The 22133-nt window shown below is 41.5% G+C and overlaps 1 protein-coding gene and 1 non-coding gene across 13 annotated transcripts in view; both read left to right on the forward strand.

Moving 5' to 3' along the window:
* Positions 1-22133, forward strand: part of Kif1b (kinesin family member 1B) — a 153607-nt gene that overhangs the window by 16623 nt on the left and 114851 nt on the right. For all 12 annotated transcript variants that reach the window (XM_070037319.1, XM_070037329.1, XM_070037324.1 and 9 more), the window contains exons 2-3: positions 7247-7425; positions 21696-21772. In XM_070037319.1, the coding sequence (XP_069893420.1) occupies positions 7320-7425; positions 21696-21772 (183 nt within the window). In that variant the 5' untranslated portion in view covers positions 7247-7319. The remainder of the gene's footprint in view (positions 1-7246; positions 7426-21695; positions 21773-22133) is intronic.
* On the forward strand, positions 15693-15818 carry LOC138838487 (U6atac minor spliceosomal RNA). Its single transcript, XR_011375625.1, has one exon. It is a non-coding gene; the product is annotated as a U6atac minor spliceosomal RNA (small nuclear RNA).

The raw sequence follows: 22133 nt of genomic DNA on the forward strand, positions 1-22133 counted from the left end.
AGGAAATGAACCCAGGGCCTCAGGCATGCAAGGCAAGCACTTTACCACTGAGCCACCTTCCCAGCCCCTGAAGAATGTTAAATACAGAAGCAGTTGCATTTAATTTGGAAGGTTGAGAAAGAAATCTTATCAGAGATAGGGAGCTTGTAAGCAGGCATCCTAGAAAACCCAATTGGATTTTGGAAAAAAGAGAAGGCTATAGACAATATTATGGATTAGGGGGAGAATACCTGAGCCAAATCAAGGTGTTTTGTCTTTATTTTTATTTTTTCCCTGTGGTATTGGGATTTGAACTCAGGGCTTTGTGTTTTCAGTGCAGGCTTCTATTGCTTGAGATACATGTGCCTGGCCCTTTTTTGCTTTCGTTATTTTTCAGATAAGGTCTCTTGTTTGTGCCCAGGGCCATCTTGGACCACCACTTTCCTATCTATTTCTCCAGCAAAGCTGTTGTTTTCTTGGAGAGTTTGTGGAGGTTGTGCCCATACTGAGGCTTGCCTTTAGGGCTGAGGCACTGTCCCTTAACTTTTTCACTCAAAACTAGCATTCTACCTCTTCCAGCTTTTTGATGATTAATTAGAGATAAGAGTCATAGACTTTTCTGCCCCAAGCTTTGAACTACAATTCTCAGACTCAACCACCAGAGTAGCTGTGATTACAGACATGAGTCACTGGTGTCTGGTGTTGGGCTTATTTGTTGAGAGAGGTCTCACTGACATTTTGCCCAAATTGGCCTGGAATGTCCATCTTCCTGATCTCTGCCAGGAAAAGTAATTGGAATTACAGATGTGAGTCACCACACACTTCTCCCAAATCGGTTTTAATATCATTTATCATCGTGGGTAAAGGAACTTGGGGCAAAGGAAAACCTTGAGATGGTTCTGGAAGCCTGCTGGTGAATGGTGGTTAGGGAATATGGATGGAAGGCAATGTTTTGTGGGCATGTTGAAAGTTGGTGGTTTATGTTACAGAACGCTTTGAATGGTAGTTTGGTAGATAGTGGAGAAGCAGGGTTTTCTAGTGGGCAATGACAGAAATGGACCTGCCCTGCAAGAAGAGAAATCAGGTGGTGTCATGTAGTATCGACAGAGCTGATAACAAGGGGAATATTGTGGAGTATGAGTGAGGCAGGAAGAAAACAGTCTGTCTAGGAAGAAAGTATTGAAGGTTGTGGTGGTGGAAATGAGAGAGAAGCCATTAATTTGGTACTGAGTAGACAGATGGAAGAAACAAGCATTTTAATTTATGTTTAGTTTGTGGAAACAGGAGAATGGTGGAAGCATTAAATGAAATAGAAGAGAGCCAAAGAACTGGTTGGAAGAGAGATCTTTTTTTTTTTTTTTTTAACTTTGTGAGGTTGAATAAATGCTGGCAGGATAGCAAAGTAGAGGAATGCTATATATGGAAAGATGAATGTACATGGATAATGAGACATTAGTGTTTTGATTCATAGTTAGAAATCATAGTACTTTATGTCAAAACCCCAGCAAAGAGGGTTCAGCTTTTTTTTTTTTTTTTTAGGTCCAGTCGTGGGGCCTGAACTCTGGGCCTGGGCGCTGTCCCTCAGCTCTTCAGCTCAAGGCTAGCGCTCTACCACTTGAGCCACAGTGCCACTTGCAGCTTTTTTCTTTTTGCTTATGTTGTGCTGAGGAATCGAACCCAGGGCCTCATGCATGCAAGGCAAGCGCTCTACCACTGAGCCACCTTCCCAGCCCCAAGGATTCCGCTTTTGCTGCTTAGTTGTGAGAAGCATTCAATACTTTGTAGAACACACAAAAAAATTTTGTTTTAAAAACTTAAGTATTTAGTAATATTCATATTGAATAACAACATTTTTGTCACTCATTTCTTTCATTGCTGTATATGTAAATGTATTTTCAAAATTATGTCTCAATTATGCTATTTGTAGTGAAGAAACTGGGGACTTTGTTCTATAAAATTTCCCATATTCTGGTTTTGGCTGCTTTCATCTTTGATGCATCACATAAATTGCTTCTTTGCTGTATATGTCTTTTAAACTAAGATCAAATGATTGATTCTAACTTTTTTTTAAATTTTTTTTTGGGGGGGTCTGGTCGTGGGGCCTGAACTCTGGGCCTGGGTGCTGTCCCTCAGCTCTTCAGCTCAAGGCTAGTGCTCTACCACTTGAGCCACAGCACCACTTCCAGCTTTTTTCTTTTTGCTTATATGGTGCTGAGGAATCGAACCCAGGGCCTCAGGCATGCAAGGCAAGCGCTCTACCACTGAGCCACCTTCCCAGCTCCGCCCCCCCCCTTTTTTTTTTTTTTGAGCCTTTCTTAGGGCTTGAACTCAGGCCCTGGGTGCTGTCCTTAAGTTTTTTGCTCAAGGCTTGCAGCCTACCACTTAAGACACAGCTTCACTTCTGGCTTTTTTGATGATTAATTGGAGATCAGAGTCTTGTAGACTTTACTGTTGGGGCTGGCTTCCAACCACATTCTCAGATCTCAGCCTCTTGAATAGCTAGGATTGCAGGCATGAGCTGCTGGCTCCTGGCTAACTTTTTTTTTTTTTTTTAATTTAAAGGAGTGAAGGGAGAATATTTAAGAAGTAGTGTATGATTCCTGTTGGAGGCACACACTGCTTCAGTGTCCTGCTTCTAGTGATGTCCAGACACATCATTTGATTCAGGTGTTTTCAGACTAATCCATAATAGTACCCTATCAACCAACCTTCTGTGGCATGTGTTTTAGTCACCAATGAAGATTGGGACAGAAAACCTTTATAGCAGGAGGGTAGGAAAAAGATGAAAATTTGAATTCATTTCTTCCATGTTTATTAGTGACATTTTTCTGAAAAGAAAAACCTACCCTCATGGACTGTTTTTTATACAGGACTAATTTTATATAGGATATACACACTATATATAGATTTAGTTCTTATATTTACAACTTTTTAGAATATTGAGGATTTCCTTTGTGTGTGTGCTACCTCATGTATGATAGACAAGTGTTTTGCCACTGACCTATACCTTCAGCCTAGACTTGAGATTTTCTACAGTATCATCATGAATACAACTTCCTGTATTTCAAGTCCCTCTATCCTCTCTCCATCCCCCCACTTCCTCTTTCTCACTCCCCTTCTTTTTCTTCTTCTTCTTCTTCTTCTTTTTTTTTTTTTTTGTCAGTCATGGGGCCTGAACTCTGGGCCTGGGCGCTGTCCCTCAGCTCTTTAGCTCAAGGCTAGTGCTCTACCACTTGAGCCATAGCGCTACTTCCAGCTTTTTCTGCTTATGTGGTGCTGAGGAAGCGAACCCAGAGCCTCATGCATGCAAAGCAAGCGCTCTACCACTGAGCTGCCTTCCCAGCCCCTTCTTCCTTTCTTTTTGTGTGTGCCATTACTGGAATTTGACTTCTTGGCCTTGTGCTTGGTAGGTAGGTACTCAGCTACTTGAATCATGCATTCCAGCCCAAAATTAGCTGCTTTTTTCCATGGGGTCCAAGCTCATAGATATTTGAAGAAATAGGATTTCCATTTTGAGAAGCTGTTAAAGAACCATGCATGATAGTTTACAGTCATGAAACGTGATGCAGTGATCTCACAATGTATTTGAAACTGCAAGCCCTGTAGAAATACCATCATCCTGTAGTGTTTGGATTAAAACATTTTGGAAGAGGCCTGCTTGGATTTGAGCAGTGTCATAGGAAGAAAAGTAGGGGAAAGTAGTAAGGAAGTGTGCAAGAACAGGCCCCATTGGTGCATGGGTAAGCCATGGTTTTTGGCTTGGGATCTGCAACAGAATCTTTGAAAAATGAAAAAACAAGCCTCCCCACCCCCTAACCTAACCTAAAAATCTAACTTATGCTGGACCTACTAAAAACTGTTGAATTCTAAATAGGATGAGTCATTTGCTTTTCCAGAGACCCCACCCCCACCCATTCTGTTTTGTGCAACCCTCTTGAACTATTGGATCAGAAATTGAAAGCTCAAAGAATAGTTCATTCATCACAAGTATTCTAGGCATGTGGTTGTAAGGACATGGATTTAGAATAAGGGCCAGTGAGAGAGTGGGAGAGGAAAGAACAGAAAATGCAAATTTATGTCTGGATAGTTTTCCTATGGTTTTTTCATGAATAACATTAATACATGGATTCAAAGGTAAGGAAAGAAGATTCCAAGGCTTATATGTTGAAACTTGGGAGAATGATGATAGAAGCGGGACTATTAGAGCCAGGCATAGTGGTGCATGTCTATAATCTCATCCCTTGAAAGGCTGAGGCAGGAGGATTAACAGTTCCAGGGCATCCTGGGCCACACAGAATTGTTAAAAGTTGAGAGGGTTGACCATACATCAAAGGAAACTCTGGAGGAATACTTTGGTGGTTTTGGTGGGTTTGATTTTGATTTTATAACACTGAGGATTGAACCCAGAACCACTGAACTTTTTAATTTTGAGACAAGGTCTTAATATGTTGCCCTGATTGGCCTTAAACTTTGATTTTCTTTTTTTTTTTTTGGCAGTACTGGGGTTTGAGCTCTGGGCCTTGTATTTGTTAAGCAGGCACACTTACTACTGAGCCATACCTCTAGCTGTTTTCTGCTGGTTGAGATTGGTTTTCATTACCGAGGAGTGTGCCTGGGTGTAGTCCACCTTTGTTAGGCTTCTAGTCTTAGCTTGGGTAAAACAGAGTACCAGTTCTCCATTGAGAAGAGGACATGTGAAGTTTCCTGCACTGGCTGGGCTTGAACCTTAGTTGTCCTAATCTCAGCATCCCAAGTAGCTAAGCATACATTCATGAACCACCTGACTTTGGCTTGAACTTTTGGTCCTTCAGTCACAGCTTCCTGAGTAGTTAGCTTGAACAATAATTCCTTCCCCACCCTTTTGCACTGCTGAGGGTCAGACCCATGGCCTGTGCATGTTAATCACATGGACTAATGTTCTACACTGAGCTACAGTCTCAGCCAGCAGTGTCTTTCATATCTTGTTTTTTCTAAATTATTTATTTTTCTGTTGTGGAGCTTAAACTCAGGGCCTGGGCGCTGTCCCTGAGCTCTTTGGCTCAAGGCTAGCACTGACTACTTGGAGCCACAAGGCCACTTCTGGTTTTCTGGTGGTTAATTAGAGATAAGAATCTCACAGATTTTCCCTTCCAGAGCTGGCTTTGAACCACAATCCTCAGATCTCAGCCTTCTAAGTACAAGGATTGTAGGCATTAGCCACCAGTGCCTGGCTAAATTCTTTATTCTTTTTTGACATATAGGATATAAGACATGCAACATTAATTGGGAGGGTTAATAACTCTAAGTTTTTATTTGGAAAATACATTAAAAAATAACATTAAAAATAACATATCAAGTATATTTGATATGTTAAAGAATTATCCATTTAATCTGAAAACTGAAAAAAGAGCATATATAAAAAAACTAATGCTGGGATGGTTCATGCCTATAATCCTAGCTACTCAGGAAGCTGAGATTTGTTGATCATGGTTCAAAGCTAGCCCAGGCAGGAAAGTCTGTGAGACTCTTATCTCCAATGAATCACCAGAAAAATGGAAGTGGAGCTTGGTTCAAAGTGCTAGAGTGCTAGCCTTGTGCAAAAGAGCTCAGGACAGTGTCCAGGCCCCCCAAGTTCAATTCCCAGGACTGACCAAAAAAAAAAAAAAAAAAAGATTGTTAAAAATATCTTAATTGGGCTGGGAAGGTGGCTCAGTGGTAGAATGCTTGCCTTGCAAGCCTGAGGCCCTGGGTTCGATTCCTCAGCACCACATAAGCAAAAAGAAAAAAGCCGGAAGTGGCACTGTGGCTCAAGTGGTAGAGCACTAGCCTTGAGCTGAAGAGCTGAGGGACAGTGCTCAGGCCCAGAGTTCAGGCCCCACAACCGGACCCAAAAAAAAAAAAAAATATCTTAATTACTTGAAACAAAAAGCCAGCAAATCAAATAATTGAAACAGATGATTGTCACACCTGGAAAATAAAATTTGTTAACTCTTTCCTTGAATAGACACTAGAGTTTTTGCACCAAGTATTGTCCTAAATGCTAGCACACAGTCTGAACTAATATGAGGTGGACTAAAGATGTCCCAAAAAGCAGTAACTTCAAAATAGTGATGATATTAAAAAAATTAGATAAGATAATGAGATGTAGTGACTTTGGGGGTCTTTATTTTCCTTACCCCTCCCCCCAAATAAGCCTTGACAGTGTTTTGCCATTGAAGATTACCATTTCTAATCTTAATTATGTGGAAAAATGATTACATTTAAGTTCTTTTGTTTCCTTGATAATTGGACTGATGAATACTTTTCTTTGTGAGCTTTTTCTGTTGTTTGGTTCTTGTGGGAGAGGTTTTTTGTGGGGAATAGAGCATTGATTTCTTCCTGACTAGGGAGATCTGTTTCTTGTGGAAATTACTTATGTGGGTTTTTATTTCTCCCATAGAAGAATGGTGTTGATTTTGTTCTGTACAGAGGAAAACTATTCTTCTGACATGTTGACATTTTTCCTGCAGCACCTTTGTTGTTGTTGTTGTTTCTGGATCTGGGGCTTGAACTCAGGGTTTGGGTGCTGTCTTGGAGCTTCTTTTTGCTCAAGCACTCTACCACTTGAGCTCCACTGCCAGCTGTTTTGGTAGTTTTTTTGGAGATAAATCTCTTAGACTTTACTGCCTGGGGTGGCTTCAAACCATGATCCTCAGATCTCAGCCTCCTGAGTAGCTAGAATTACAAGTGTGAGCCACCAGTGCTGGGCATGTTTATCATATATTAACTGAAGTTTGATCAAAAAACAAAGTAAAAAAGAAGAAAGTAAAGCATGTTATTTTATTTATTATTTTTTTCAAAGATTATCAGTTAAGGTACTTTTTAGGTAAGAAAGAGATAATTGGAAAGCTATTTTCACCGAGAGAGGTAGACTCGTGCCTGTAATGTTAGCTACATGGGGCTGAGGTCTGAGGATTCAGGTTCAAAGCCAGTACTGTCAGGAGAATCCATGAGACTCTTATCTCCAATTAACCACCAGAAAACCAGAAGTAGTGCCAATACTCAAAGTGGTAGAGCATTTCCTTAGCAAAAAAAGCTCAGGGACAGTGCCCAGGCCCTGAGTTGAAGGCCCTCTGACCTTGATAGTTGATCATTTATTATTTAGAATTGATTATTTATAGGGGAGAGAGGGATGAGGGTTTTACAAATGGAAACAAACGGAAATAGTAGCTCTTTGTGCTTAAAATAGCTTGTATTTCCTTATATTCCAATTCTGATTACCTTTTGTGGACTTTTTTTTTTTTTAAAGGAAAGGAGCATAACTTCAAAAGAACATTTGATTCTTCTTTTCGGGACTGCATACAAATTATAAAGCCATCAGAATGTCAGGAGCCTCAGTGAAGGTGGCTGTCCGGGTGAGGCCCTTCAACTCCCGAGAGACCAGCAAGGAGTCCAAGTGCATCATTCAGATGCAGGGCAACTCTACCAGTGAGTACTTGCTGTTTACATGGTCACATCTCACCTCTCTCTCCTCCCTCTTCACCTAGCTCAACTTCCTCTCCTCCCTGCCTCCCTTCTCTTCATGCTGTCAGAGTAAATGAACCACTTGCACGTTAATGCTTTGAACATTGCTAGTCTGAATGGTCCTTTGAATGTTTTCCCTCTGAGATGTTTACTGTGCAGTGATTAAATATGGAGCCATGTTTTCTCTTTGCATTTGAGAATTCCTGAGCAACAACAAATTTAGCTAGTGTTAATGTTTAGTAAGTTGATACCTTAATGACAGTAAAGGTGCAAACTCATTCTTTTACTAAATTCTGAAGTGATATATACCTATTAAGGTCCCAAGAGTGATTGTTTTTCTTTCTCAATTTTAAATAGCACCTGAGCTTGCCAGGATGGTCTTAAAACTTACCTTCCTGCTGGGCGCTGGTGGCTCACGCCTGTAATCCTAGCTACTCAGGAGGCTGAGATCTGAGGATCGCGGTTCAAAGCCAGCCCGGGCAGGAGAGACCGTGAGATTCCTATCTCCAATAAACCACCAGAAAACTGGAAGTGGCGCTGTAGCTCAAGTGGTAGAGCGCTCGCCTTGAGCTGAAGAGCTGAGAGACAGCGCCCAGGCCCAGAGTTCAAGCCCCACGACCGACCAAAAAAAAAACAACAAAAAAACTTACCTTCCTACCTTATAGTAGTTGAGTTGACAAAGGGTGTATTGATACATAATAAACTGTCTGGCATGCTCTTGCCTAAAATCCCAGCATTTGGAAGTCTGAGGAAGGAAGATTGTGAGTTCAAGGACAGCCTGGGCTACATAGTGACTTTGAGGCTCGCCTAGGGTGCATAGTGGGACCCTGTCTCAAAAAAACAAAATAGAAAAGTGCAAATGTACATTTGGTTTTTTTTTGGGGGGGGGGTGTCTGGTCATGGGGCATGAACTCTGGGCCTGGGTGCTATCCCTCAGCTCTTTAGCTCAAGGCACCACTTCCATTTTTTTTTTCTTTTTGCTTATGTGGTGCTGAGGAATTGAACCCAGGGCCTCATGCTTGCAAGGCAAGCGCTCTACCACTGAGCCACCTCCCCAGCCCTGCAAATGGACATTTGGGAAAGGGCAGGTGTACGGATTTATCAACGAAAATGGTGTTTAAGCTAGACCTTGAGGAGTGAGTAGGATTTAAGTTAAATATTCAATATACTTAGGAAAAATTTCCAAATTATAGCTTGTTAAGTTAGTGTATGGTAGAGCCACATAATGGTACTTTAGACAAACTGGCCATGACACATTGCCTTTCGGGACATAAAATGCCAATAGGTATGGTTTGTGACTTTAGTGTCAGTTTGCTGAAAAAATAAAAAGTTCGTTAAAGGAGTCATCCCTGAAAGTTTAAGGTTAATTATTTTAGCCAAATACCTACTTTATCATGGCTCAAAGGATTTGATTCTTTGGTAGAATATCTGTTCTTAGAAGGCAGATAACATAGTATGAGAATGATTTTATCTATCATATGAGAAATCTTCCTCCAGAAATTTCTGTATATGGCCATTTCTTACTTTGACTAGTATGCAATCCTAATAATTTTAAGTGAGGCATTTGTACTAGGATTAGAAAAAGGAATGGCTTAAGAAAACCCATTGGGCTTATATTGGGAGTATATTTTATTTTGGAAATACTGAGAAATGAAATTAATATACTATAGCCACATGTGTTCGCTGCATTAGAAAGCCACTGTAATGGCAGACTGACCCAGAATTCTGCTCACAGGAATGATAGCTGATTGCAGACAGAAGTAAATAAATGTTAAAAAATACTTAAGGGAATGTATGATGTCTGAAAAACAAGTAGTAGCTGGGTATTGGTCTCAAAGGAAATGATTTTCCATGGTACAAATAGACATTACAACCATGACATTTTGGAGTCCTGAGCATATACAAATGGCTTTTTTTGTTTGTTTGTTTTTTGGTTTTTGTCGGTTATGGGGCTTGAACTCTGGGCCTGGGCACTGTTCCTACTCTCTTCAGCTCAAGGCAAGCACTCTACCACTTGAGCCACTGTGCCACTTTTGGTTTTCTAGTGGTTTATTGGAGATAAGAATCTCTCGGACTTTCCTGCCTGGGCTGGCTTTGAACCATGATCCTCAGATCTCAGATGTGAGCCACTGGTGCCTAGCATTGCAGCTGTTTTTTTTTTTTTTACATTATAAAGTAGATCCCTGGTATTCATGGACATATGGACTCAAGGAGACTGCTTCAGGAAAAAACTGCTTACTCAGAATGCATAGATTCTGGTATAGTACTCTAAAAATATTGAAGTTTACTTACATTTTTATGCTCAGTAAATCTGAGCATTCTTAACTTTAAACCATCTAGACTAAGCCCACATTCTGTCACAAAAATTACTTTTGTACACATTGATATTACTCACCAAAAACTAGACCTATTTCATGTTCTTTAACTTTTTTCTTTTTTGTCCGTTGTGGGCTTGAACTCTGGGCTTGGGCCCTGTCCCTGCACTCTTCATCTTAAGACAAGTGCTCGACCACTTGAGCCATAGCACCACTTCCAGTTTTCTAGTGGCTTATTGGAGATAAGAGTCTCACAGACTTTCCTGCCAGGCTGGCTTTGAACTGTGATCCTCAGATCTCAGCCTCCTGACTAGCTAGGATTCAGGTGTCAGCCACTGGTGCCGGCTCTATGTTCTTTATCTTAAATTCTGAGGATCTTTGATTCATTTTTTCTCATAACATAACCCAGCTTCCACTGATGATACTTCCTTTCAACAAATCTTAGCTTTTCATCTTAACATTTAAATTAAGCAAATTACCTGCCCTTTATGGCTTAGGAGAATTCTATAATTTTTTTTTTTTTTTTTTTGGTCAGTGATGGGTCTTGAGCTCTGGGCCTGGGCACTGTCCCAGAGCTCTTCAGCTCAAGGCTAGCTCTTTACCACTTGAGCCACAGCACCACTTCCAGTTTTCTGATGGTTTATTGGAGATGAGAGTTTCAGGGACTTTCCTGCCTGGGCTGGCTTTGAGCAGCTATCTTTAGATCTTAGCCTCCTGAGTAGTTAGGATTACAGGCGTGAACCACTGGCTCCTGGCTTCTATAATTTTTTTTTTTGGGGGGGGGTCCAGTTGTGGGGCTTGAACTCTGGGCCTGGCCGCTATCCCTCAGCTCTTCAGCTCAAGGCTAGCGCTCTACCATTTGATCCACAGCACCACTTCTGGCTTTTTTCTTTTTGCTTAGGTGGTGCTGAGGAATTGAACCCAGGGCCTCATGCATGCAAGGCAAGCGCTCTACCACTGAGCCACCTTCCCAGCCCAAACACAGATGTCTTTTTTTTTTTTTTGGGTCCGGTCGTGAGGCCTGAACTCTGGGCCTGGGTGCTATCCCTCAGCTCTTCAGCTCAAGGCTAGCGCTCTGCTTCTATAATTTTTTAACCTTGCTTTTGGACTCCATTTACATTTGAGAGGGATACTTTCACTAGATTAAGGGGAAGGAAACCTTGAGCAGACCACATAATGATCTCTGTGTGATCATTTAACATATTTAAACATTACTGACTATAATGTGGACTACCTTTTTGTATCAACTGAGTTGTGTAATTTGCATTTGGGAAATTTAAATTTTTTTTTTTTTGGCCAGTCATGGGGCCTGAACTCTTAGCCTGGGCACTATCCCTCAGCTCTTCAGCTCAAGGCTAGCGCTCTACCACTTGAGCCACAGAGCCACTTCCGGCTTTTTTCTTTTTGCTTATGTGGTGCTGAGGAATCGAACCCAGGGCCACATGCGTGCAAGACAAGCACTCTACCTCTGAGCCACCTTCCCAGCCCTGGGAATTTAAATTTTTGTGTTTAGAGCTTTGTTATTTTGGTAGTATACAGAATTTTTTCTTTCTTTCTTTCTTTCTTTCTGCCTGCCTGCTTTTCTTTCTTTCTTTCTTTCTTTTTCTCTCTCTCTCTCTCTCTCTCTTTCTTTTTTTTTTGGGGGGGGGCGGTCCGGTTGTGGGGCCTGAACTCTGGGCCTTGCATGCAAGGCAAGCGCTCTACCACTGAGCCACCTTCCCAGCTCTCCCCCCCACTTTTTTTTTTCTTGTTGGTCATGGGGCCTGAACTCTGGGCCTGGGCACTGCCCCTCAGCTCTACCACTTGAACCACAACACTACTTCTGGCTTTTTCTGCCTAGGTGGTGCTGAGGAATCAAACCCAGGGCTTCATGCATTCCAGGCAAGCACTCTACCACTGAGCCACCTTCCCAGCCCTGAGAATTCTTTTTTCTTTTGAACTTTTTTTTTTTTTCTGGTCCTGGGGCTTGAACTCAAGGTCCAGGTACTGTCTCTGAGTTCTTTTTTGCTCAAGGCTAGTGCTCTATCACTTTGAGCCTCAGAGCCACTTCTGGTTTTCTGGTGGTGAATTAGAGATGAGTTTCATGGACTTCTCAGGCTGGTTTTCAACTATGATCTTCAGATCTAAGCCTGCTAAGTAGCTAGGATTATAGGCATGAACCACCAGTGCCCAGCTCACATGAACTTTTTATTTGTTTTAGAAATCTATATTTTTAACCATACTTGGTCAAAACTATGTAACATCTATCTGTGAGTAAGGCAGGCTTACTAACTTAAACTTCTGCAGATAAAATTGTTTTTACCAGCCAAAGCAGCTAAGACAGATATATAGTTTTTCTTCATTGTATTGCACTTATTGTTCTCACTGTTTGAGATAGAGTTGATTAGATTTAAGCTATACTTTGAAGTTGCCTTTAGATGTGCTTTAGTTGGTTCCTTATAGAAAAATACAAGTATTCCCAAAGGTGTTTTTGTTTTTGTTTTTTGCTAGCACTGGGGCTTGAATTCAGGGTCTGAGCACTGTCCTTGAGCTTCATTTGCTCAAGTCTAGTACTCTACCACTTGAGCCACAGTGCTTGCTACTTCTAGCTTTTTCTGTTTATGTGGTACTGAGGAATTGAACCCAGGGCTTCATGCATGCTAGGTAAACACTCTACCACTAAGCCACATTCCCAGCCCCCTAATGTTTTCTTAAAAAAATTACTGCCTTGTGCAATGCTCAACAGAAGTTAGGAATTCATTTTTCTTTTTCTTTTTCTTTTCTTTTTTTTTTGTCGGTCGTGGGGCTTGAACTCTGGGCCTGGGCGCTGTCCCTCAGCTCTTCAGCTCAAGGCGAGCGCTCTACCACTTGAGCTACAGCGCCACTTCCGGTTTTCTGGTGGTTTATTGGAGATAGGAGTGTCACGGTCTCTCCTGCCCGGGCTGGCTTTGAACCGCGATCCTCAGATCTCAGCCTCCTGAGTAGCTAGGATTACAGGCGTGAGCCACCAGCGCCCGGCGGAGTTCATTTTTCTTAATGTTAATTTTTTGATTACTATAAACGTGATGTACAGAGGAGTTACAGTTACTTAAGTCAGGTAATGAGTACATTTCTTTTTGACAATTCACCCCTTCCCTCACTCCTTCCTAGTTTTTCCCCTCCCATCTCCACCTACTAGTTGTATAGTTCACCCTTTGCCCCTCCATTTCTGTGGCTTCCCCCTTACCCTCCCAAATACAGATAAACAAACCAACAAAACAAAACAAAAAATAAAGAATAACAAAAAAACCTGTTTCTATTTCCTGGAGTTCATTTCATAAATATTAGTTTATATCAGAGGCACATAGGCATTGTGCCCTTGTATGCCTTCCCTAAGAGTATAGGATTTCATTTTTGAAAGTTCATTCCAGTAATAATATGTGCTGATTGTTTCTGAAATTTTGCTGGTGATGTGTGTGGCCTGTTGGGAGTTAGCAAAGTCTGGAGGCAGTTACTGTGAGTTCCAGTCAGCTTCCTGTCCTGTGTTAGGAAAGGTAGGCATTCAGATTTCATTTTTGGTCTGTGAAGGTATGTGTATTATAATAGGCTAAAAACTTTTCTTACTTGTATTGTTTAGAATGAAGGCAGTGTATAAAATGTGGTAGGAGGAAGTGGTGCTGTGGCTCAAGTGGTAGAGCGCTCCCCTTGAGCTGAAGAGCACAGGGACAGCGCCCAGGCCCAGAGTTCAAGCCCCACGACTGACAAAATAAATAAATAAATAATAAAATGTGGTAGGAATACAGAATAGCAAATTTTTGTTGTTCAGCAAATGTAAGGTACAAATCACTACACTTTCTGAGCTTTTTGTTGTTGTTGTTGTTGGTTGTGAGGCTTGAACTCTGGGCCTGTCGCTGTACCTGAGCTCTTCAGCTCAAGGTGAGCGCTCTACAGCTTGAGTCACACTGCCACTTCCGGTTTTCTAGTGTTTTATTGGAGATAAGAGTCTCACAAACTTCACTGCCCGGGCTGGCTTTGACGTGCAATCCTCCGATGTCAGCCTCCTGAGTAGCTAGGATTATAGGTGTGAGCCACCTGCGCCCAGCGAGATTTTTGTTTTGTCTGAAAGATACATCTCTACTTAAAGAACTGAAGTAGTATGTATGCATCTAAAGAGTGGGTACTAGGAGGGGAAAGGTAGGAAGTTCCTGAGAAGCCCTTTGCTTTGGCAGACTGGACAGCTGAAGGGCCAGAATTAGCAGAAGCAATACAATGAGGAAATGATTTAACTATGCTGATTGTTTTTGCAGACATTGTTCTGGGCTGATACCAGAGAGATCCTTTCACTATGAAAATGGGTGATGGGAAAAACAAAAACCCTTCCTTTTTAAATTGCCTTTTATTGGGGAAAAATACTATGGTTACTAATTAACAGCAACAAACAAGCTGTACCAGGCGTACTTATGACTTAGAGACTTACTTCACTCAGTCCTCAATTCTATGCGGTGCTCCAGTTGTCTTATTTCAAGAAGGCTGTGAAACCAGCAGCGCTGGCTCACACTTGTGGGAATTGGGAGAACTAGAAAATGAACTTGGCTGTCTGGCCCTAGAGCCCACAATCTTGTCTTCTGTGCTCTGAGTACTACCACCCAAGAGTTACTGTCTTACTGTTCTGTGCAGTACTATAGAATGTGTGTGTGTCTTCTTTGAATTCAACTGTTAAAATTCACTTTGACATCTTATCTTTTTCCTTCCTTCTCTTTCTGTCCGTCTCCCTCCAGGGCTTACGGTATGCTAGGCATGCAATCCACTATTGAACCACATCTCCAGCTGTCTCTTACAGCTGGAAGGAAATCATAAAAAGGGGTGGGAGGTCATAATTATTAATTCAGAAATCTGGGCACTTAAGTCTTAGTAAGATCTAGGTCTTTAAATCATCTCCCTTTTTTTTTGTCTTTTGCCAGTCCTGGGGCTTGAACTCAGGGCCCGGGCACTGTTCCTGAGCTTCTTTTGCTCAAGACTAGCATTCTACCGTTTGAGCCACAGCCCACTTCTGCTTTTTCCCATGGCTTCATGCATGCTAGGTAAGCACTTTACTACTAAGCCACATTCCCAGCCCACTCATCTCCTTTTAAAAATCATTCAAATTTTGCTTAAGAGCAGAATTACTAAGATTTTTTTTTTGTATTTATTTATTTTTTTGGGGGGGGGTCTGATCGTGGGGCCTGAACTCTGGGCCTGGGTGCTGTCCCTCAGCTCTTCAGCTCAAGGCTAGCACTCTACCACTTGAGCCACAGCTCCACTTCCAGCTTTTTTCTTTTTTCTTATGTGGTGCAGAGGAATCGAACCCAGGGCCTCATGCATGCAAGGCAAGTGCTCTATCACTGAGCCACCTTCCCAGCCCCAGTTTTTATTTTTGGAGATAGATTTTCACTATGAAACATAGGCTGACCTCAAACTCAAGATCCTCTTACCTTGGCCTCCCAAGTACTATGGTGATAGGCGTATACTACCACACCCAGCTTTGAGAAATTGAAAAAAAAGACTAGCATATTTTTCATGAGAGTAATCACACTGTGACACTTAAGAGGTAGGTTTTTTTCTTATAATACACTGAATTTTTTGTATGTGGTAAACACATTTAATGCATTTATGGCTGTTTTGAAAGATTAGGAATTTAAGTTTGTTATTTGAAATGGTTAAGAAACTTTATGACAATAGGCTTTATTTCACTTTACTATATTGCCAAAAGTTTATGATTGTGAGAATGCTCCAGAAGAGATTGCCTATAGGTTTTGATTTTGTGGTTTATTTATTTATTTTTGTCAGTCCTAGGGCTTGAACTCTGGGCCTGAGTGCTGTCCCTTAGCTCTTCAGCTTGAGGCTAGTGCTCTACCACTTGAGCTACAGTGTCACTTCCTGTTTTTTTTAGTGGTTTATTGGAGATAAGAGTCTCACGGAGTATTGTATGAAAGGAGAGAAGGTTAGCACTCCCCTTGACAAGGATGGAAGAGGCCCTTGGGCCTGACAACACGCATACGGTTAAGGCATTGCCACCTACTTCGTGGCATCTAACCATCGTTTTTGGAAAGCAGTATGGAGGTTCCTCAAAAGACTTCACATAGAACTCCCCTATGACCCAGCAATCCCACTTTTGGGCATTTACCCAAATGTTTACAAACAAGACTACACTAAAGCTACCAGCACAACTATGTTTCTTGCAGCATTATTTACCATAGCTAAGATCTGGAACCAACCCAGATACCCCTCAGTAGATGAATGGATCAAGAAAATGTGGTATATATACACAATGGAATTCTATGCCTCCATCAGAAAGAATGACATTGCCCCATTTGTTAGGAAATGGAAAAACTTGGAAAAAATTATATTAAGTGAAGTAAGCCAGGCCCAAAGAAACATAGGTCCCATGGTTTCCCTTATTTGCAATATCTAGTATATGTATGAGTCAAGCAGAAAAGGTCAGATAATGTGATGTCAGGAAAATGAATCCTTAGATATGTATTTTAATGTTTTTTTTCTTTCATGCATGTGTTTCTAACGTATTTATAAGATTATCTGTTGCTTTGTATGTCCCTCCCCCACAGTATAACCCCTGCTTTCACTATATTTGATGTCAGTATAACTTGTGGAGGAGATGGGGAAAAACCAGTAGTTTAAGGATACAGGTGGACCTGTTGCAACAATGAGAAGCACAAGTTGTCATGTCCAAAACGAGCTTTACAACGTCGGTGCGGGGGGGGGGGAAGGAGAAGGATTGGGATTGGGGGGGGGAGGGGGGAGGCTGGGAAGGGATGTGAAGGATAAACAAAGGAGGAGGCTGCAATGCTTGGTAAGAAATGTACGCATTATCCTGCCCATGTAATTATAACCCCTCTGTACAGTATGTTCACAAATAAAATAAAATTAAATTAGAAAAAAAAAAAGAGTCTCACGGACTTTGTTGCCTGGGCTGGCTTTGAACCTCGATCCTCAGATCTCAGCCTCCTGAGTAGCTAGGATGACAGGCGTGAGCCACTGGCGTCTAGTTTGATTTTGTGGTTTTGAAATATAAATGGTGTGCTCTTATGAGAGGCTTTATACTAAATATGTCACAGATTTTTTTTTTCCCCTGGTCCTGGGGCTTGAAGTCTGGTCCTGGGCACAGTCCTTGAGCCTCTTTTGCTCCAGGTGAGTACTCTACCATTTGAGCCATCACTTACAGATTTTTTTTTGAGTAGTTTATTGGAGATAAGAATCTCAAGGACGGGGCTGGGAAGTTGGCTCAGTGGTAGAGCGCTTGCCTTGCATGCCTGAGGCCCTGGGTTCAATTCTTTAGCACCACATAAGCAAAAAGAAAAAAGCTAGAAGTGGCGCTGTGGCTCAAGTGGTAGAGCGCTAGCCTTGAGCTGAAGAACTGAGGGACAGCGCCCAGGCCCAGAGTTCAGGCCCCACGACCCCCCCCCCCCAAAAAAAAAAAAAAAAAGAATCTCAAGGACTTTTTTGCCTGGGCTGGCTTCCAACCATGATCCTTAGATCTAACCTCCTGAGTAGCTAGGATAAAAGGCATGAGCCACTGGTGCCCATGTCACATTTTTATCATTTTTTTTGAGACAGTTTCCCAGGCTGGCTTCAGATTCATTGTCCAGTTTCTGCTTTCTAAGTACTGGAATTATAGGCTCACACTACTGTACTTGGCCCATTAGCAAGCCTCAAACATGCTTTGTGAGAAAAGTTAATATAAAATTAGGGTTGCCATGCTGATATGTAAATTATAGTTGGAGGCAAAATGTTAGTAGTTATCAAGCAACAGTGTAATTACTACATTAGAGACTTTAAGATAATAGATAAACCCTTTATTCTGGAAAATAAAAAGGCTTTTAAATACCAATCTTGTTTTGACTGCCTTATTTTCTAGGGCTCAATAATAAAAATAACATTATTGTTGGGTACCAGTGGCTTACGCCTTTAATCCTAGCTACTCAAGGGGCTAAGATCTGAGGATCATGGTTGGAAGCCAGCCTGGACAGGAAAGTCCACGAGACTCTTATCTCATATTGGAGAATAAACTACTCACAAAAAACTCAAAGTGGTGCTATGGCTCAAGTGGTATAGCACTAGCCTTGAGCACAAAGAGGCTCAGGAAGAACACCTAGGGGCCCAGTTCAAGCCCTAGGACTGCCACCCCCCCCACCCCCCCACAAAAGTAGATTGGGGGGATTTGGAACATGGGCCAGCAATAAACCATAGAGGAGTTCCTGGCTCTCATCAGGCTCAGCCTGGATGAGAGATTTTGTGAATATGAGAAAGGACTGAGCTTCGAGGCAGATTACGTGTTTATGACCAACATGTAAACATGATACTGGGAGGTGTGGGAGAAACTGACCACCATAGACATTGGTGAATTAAGAAAAAGAGAATATTCAGTGTTCTTTTGTGGGGAGATGGTGTTATCTTTGTTGTCTTTCCTCTGAGAGTTGACTGAAACAGAATTGTGTATACTGTGTAGAAAATGGGAAACAGTTGCCTCTTTAAATGTACAAAATGTTCAGAGAGAGAAGCCTGCATACTTTTTGATATTAAGACTAGGAGTCTCTACCATGAGATGAGTAGATTTACAAGTAACTTAACAACTTCTTCAGCATTTTAATTTTTGTCCAACTGTCCCAATAAACATGATCACCAAGTTGCTGATCTCCTCAGGAGTGATTTGTTCAGTTGTTCTGCAAGACAATTTCTGCTTGTTTCCCTTTCAATTAAATTTGATGTTTGCTTTTTTGGGGGGAAAAGTAAGTTGGGAGTATGTAGTTCCACGTTAAGGCCCTAGGTTTACTTTTTAGCAGGGGAAAAAAAAGTTGTTCTTCAATCTGTAAGTTAGGAAAATGTATTAGTGTCTAAAGCTTTGACTATTTGGGAGAAAGGAATGCTGAGGAAGAGGAAAGACTTTCCTGTGAATTGAGAATGAATTCACTGGTGTAGTTTTTCTTTTCCTTTTGAGGAAAGACAATGATAGGTAGCATCTGGGAATTAGTTCCTTTTCAAGTTGTACTTGGCGGAATTGGTAGCTAAAAGACTGAATTAAATAGGGCATAATTCAAGCATTATTAAACTTTAATAGTTAACAACAGCAGATTTTTTTAAAAAGAGGATTTCAGAAATGTTTATTGTAGCCATATTTGTGTGTGGTGGAGACTCTCATTGGCATGCACTGAATCTCACTGTGCTTTGAACTGCTCAGCCACTAAAACCTGGCCTGTGGCTCATGTCTGGTAGGGCACTTGTTTCTGTTTTCTTAGTAGATTTTGTAGGTCTGAAGTTAAAACTGGGACATTTTAAATAAAGAGAATTGTAAACAGTGCCTGTAGCTTAACGTTAGGGTAAGTATCAATATACATATAAGATACATATACATATCTATATTCATGAGAAATACCTGAAGAAAAAATATCTTCTACCTTTTGCCTTGGTAACACTTTGTGTTGTGAATAAGCATTTAAGTGATAAATGTGAGCTCCTGAACATCACTCTCCAAGTTCAAATCATGGACCTGTCTGCAGCTCCAAGTTAACCTCTCGTGATGGTGTCTTCATCTGTAAAATAAGGATGAATAAACCTCTGCTTCATTGAGTGGTTGGGAGGATCAAAAAGGTTAATAAACAGAAAGTACTTATAGCTTGGAATAACTGCTCCATGAGTGACAGCTGATACTTAAATCTTTGTATTGTGCTTTTTGGTTAGAGATATACTTCTTAGCTGAGATTACCATTTGTATGTTGGGAGATGTTCTTTCTAGAACCATGTTCTCTTGTCACATGATTATGTGCAATGTGAGCCTTATTAATACGCTGTCAGCATTTGAGGTTGGAACATAAGTGTGTGGCTGTACCCAGTGGAATTCAAAGAGAGAGAGAGAGAGAGAGAGAGAACCCAATACCATAGCAACTGTTGCTATTTGTGTCCTGAGCAGCAGCTGCCTGAGACAGATTTATATTTTTTAATCCTGATCTCACTGATATCCCGGGTTGTGCTGTCTTAGAGAAATGGACTGGTTGAGATATACAGTCTTTGCGGGGATTTCATGACCACATGTTAAAAGATTGCTTTGTGTGAAATATGAAGAGCTAAAGCTTTGTGTATGAGAAAAGAAGAGATTAAGCGTCAGCATTCATTTGGTCTCTGAAGGATAGTGTGGGTAGTTTAATTACAGAAGTCATTTTTAATATGGTCAGTGAGACTTCATGCCTTTCAGACAAAGAAATTTTGTTATTTGATATATGATCAGTCTATTAGGTCTTTGATTCTATTATATAAACATATATACATAATAATTTATACATTACTTATTGTCACCTGTGGATTTCAGAAATAAAATTTTTGTAATGGGTGCTTTTCTGAAATACCAAGATATTGTTTCAGATTGTGGTTGGATTGATGCAGTTCTTTTCTGGTGTGTGTGTGTGTGTGTGTGTGTGTGTGTGTGTGTCCTGGCCTTGAACTGTCCCTGAGCTTTATTCTCAGAGCTAGTGCTCTATCACTTGATCCACAACCCCGTGTGTGTGTGTGTGTGTGTGTGTGTGTGTGTGTGTGTGTGTGTGTGTGTGTGTGTGTGTGTGTGTGTGTGTGTGTGTGTGTGTGTGTGTGTGTGTGTGTGTGTGTGTGTGTGTCCTGGCCTTGAACTGTCCCTGAGCTTTATTCTCAGAGCTAGTGCTCTACCACTTGATCCACAACCCCACTTCCAGTTTTTTTTTGGTGTTTAATTGAAGAGTTGCATGGGCTTTTTTGCCCAGGCTGGCTTTGAAACACAATCCTAGATCTCAGCCTTCTGAATAGCTGCGATTACAGGCGTGAACCACAGGTGCCCAACTTAATGTTTTATTTTCCATGTGTTGAACTATTTTAAGCCTTATAAGGAACCTTGATATTGTAACATGGCCCATTTCCAAATGTTGCCTGCAAACTTTCCTAGGAGAGATAAAAATTTAATCACAGAGCTGGGCGCCAGTGGCTCACGCCTGTAATCCTAGCTACTCAGGAGGCTGAGATCTGAGGATCACGGTTCAAAGCCAGCCTGGGCAGAAAAGTCTGTGAGACTCTGATCTCCAATAAACCACCAGAAAACCGGAAGTGGTTCTGTGGCTCAAAAGGTAGAGTGCTCACCTTGAGCTGAAGACAGCTCAGGGACAGGGACAGCGCCCAGGCCCAGAGTTCAAGCCCCACAACTAAACATACACACACACACACACACACACACACACACACACACTTAAAAAAAAATCACAGAAGGGCTGGGAAGGTGGCTCAGTGGTAGAGCGCTTGCCTTGCATGCTTGAGGCCCTGGGTTCGATTCCTCAGCACCACATAAGCAAAAAGAAAAAAGCTAGAAGTGGTGCTGTGGCTCAAGTGGTAGAGCGCTAGCCTTGAGCTGAAGAGCTGAGGGACAGCGCCCAGGCCCAGAGTTCAGGCCCACGACTGGACCCCCAAAAAAAAAAAATCACAGAATGTTTACTAAGACTATATACCAAGCTTTGTTCTGAATACTGGTAATCCCCAGAGATTTTGGTTATTTGCATATGAAAGCTGTCTCTTAAATTTTATTTTTTATTTATTATTTATTTTTGTTGGTTGTGGGGCTTGAACTCTGGCCTGGGTGTTGTCCCTGAGCTCTTCAGCTCAAGGTAAGCACTCTACCACTTGAGCCACAGTGCCATTTCCGGTTTGCAGGTGGTTAATTGGAGATAAGAGTCTCACTGACTTACCTGCCCAGGCTGGCTTTGAACCGTGATCCTTAGATCTCAGTCTCCTGAGTAGCTAGGATTTAGGTGCGAGCTACCGGCACCCGGCTGGTATGTTTTTTTATTGTCAGTAGTATATGTTGATTTGGATGTTTTGAAGAGGCAGTGGAACACTATGTTTAGGTAAAGAGCTTGTTTAACAGAACTAAGTGGTTTTTGTTGTTTCATTTTCTAGGTATTATTAATCCAAAGAACCCAAAGGAAGCACCAAAGTCTTTCAGCTTTGACTACTCTTACTGGTCTCATACCTCGGTGAGTCTCCTGCCTTGCTTCCCTTTTCTTTTTGTCTTTTTTCTTAGCCTGAGCAGATTCTGCTCTCATATTGTGGGTAAATTCAGTTTTTGATATAAGGAATACTATTTGAAGAATAAAATATTTTCTTTAGGGCTGGGAAGGTGGCTCAGTGGTAGAGCGCTTGCCTTGCATGCATGAGGCCCTGGATTTGATTCCTCAGCACCACATAAGCAAAAAGAAAACAGCCAGAAGTGGCGCTGTGGCTCAAGTGGTAGAGCGCTAGCCTTGAGCTGAAGAGCTGAGGGGACAGCCCAGAGTTCAGGCCCCATGACCGGACCGAAAAAAAAAATTTTTTTTTTTTTTTTTTAGTAAAGTATTT

The sequence above is a fragment of the Dipodomys merriami genome, unplaced genomic scaffold, assembly GCF_024711535.1.
Source record: "Dipodomys merriami isolate MVZ:Mamm:240054 unplaced genomic scaffold, mDipMer1.0.p SCAF_28, whole genome shotgun sequence".
NCBI classification, from domain to species: domain Eukaryota; kingdom Metazoa; phylum Chordata; class Mammalia; order Rodentia; family Heteromyidae; genus Dipodomys; species Dipodomys merriami.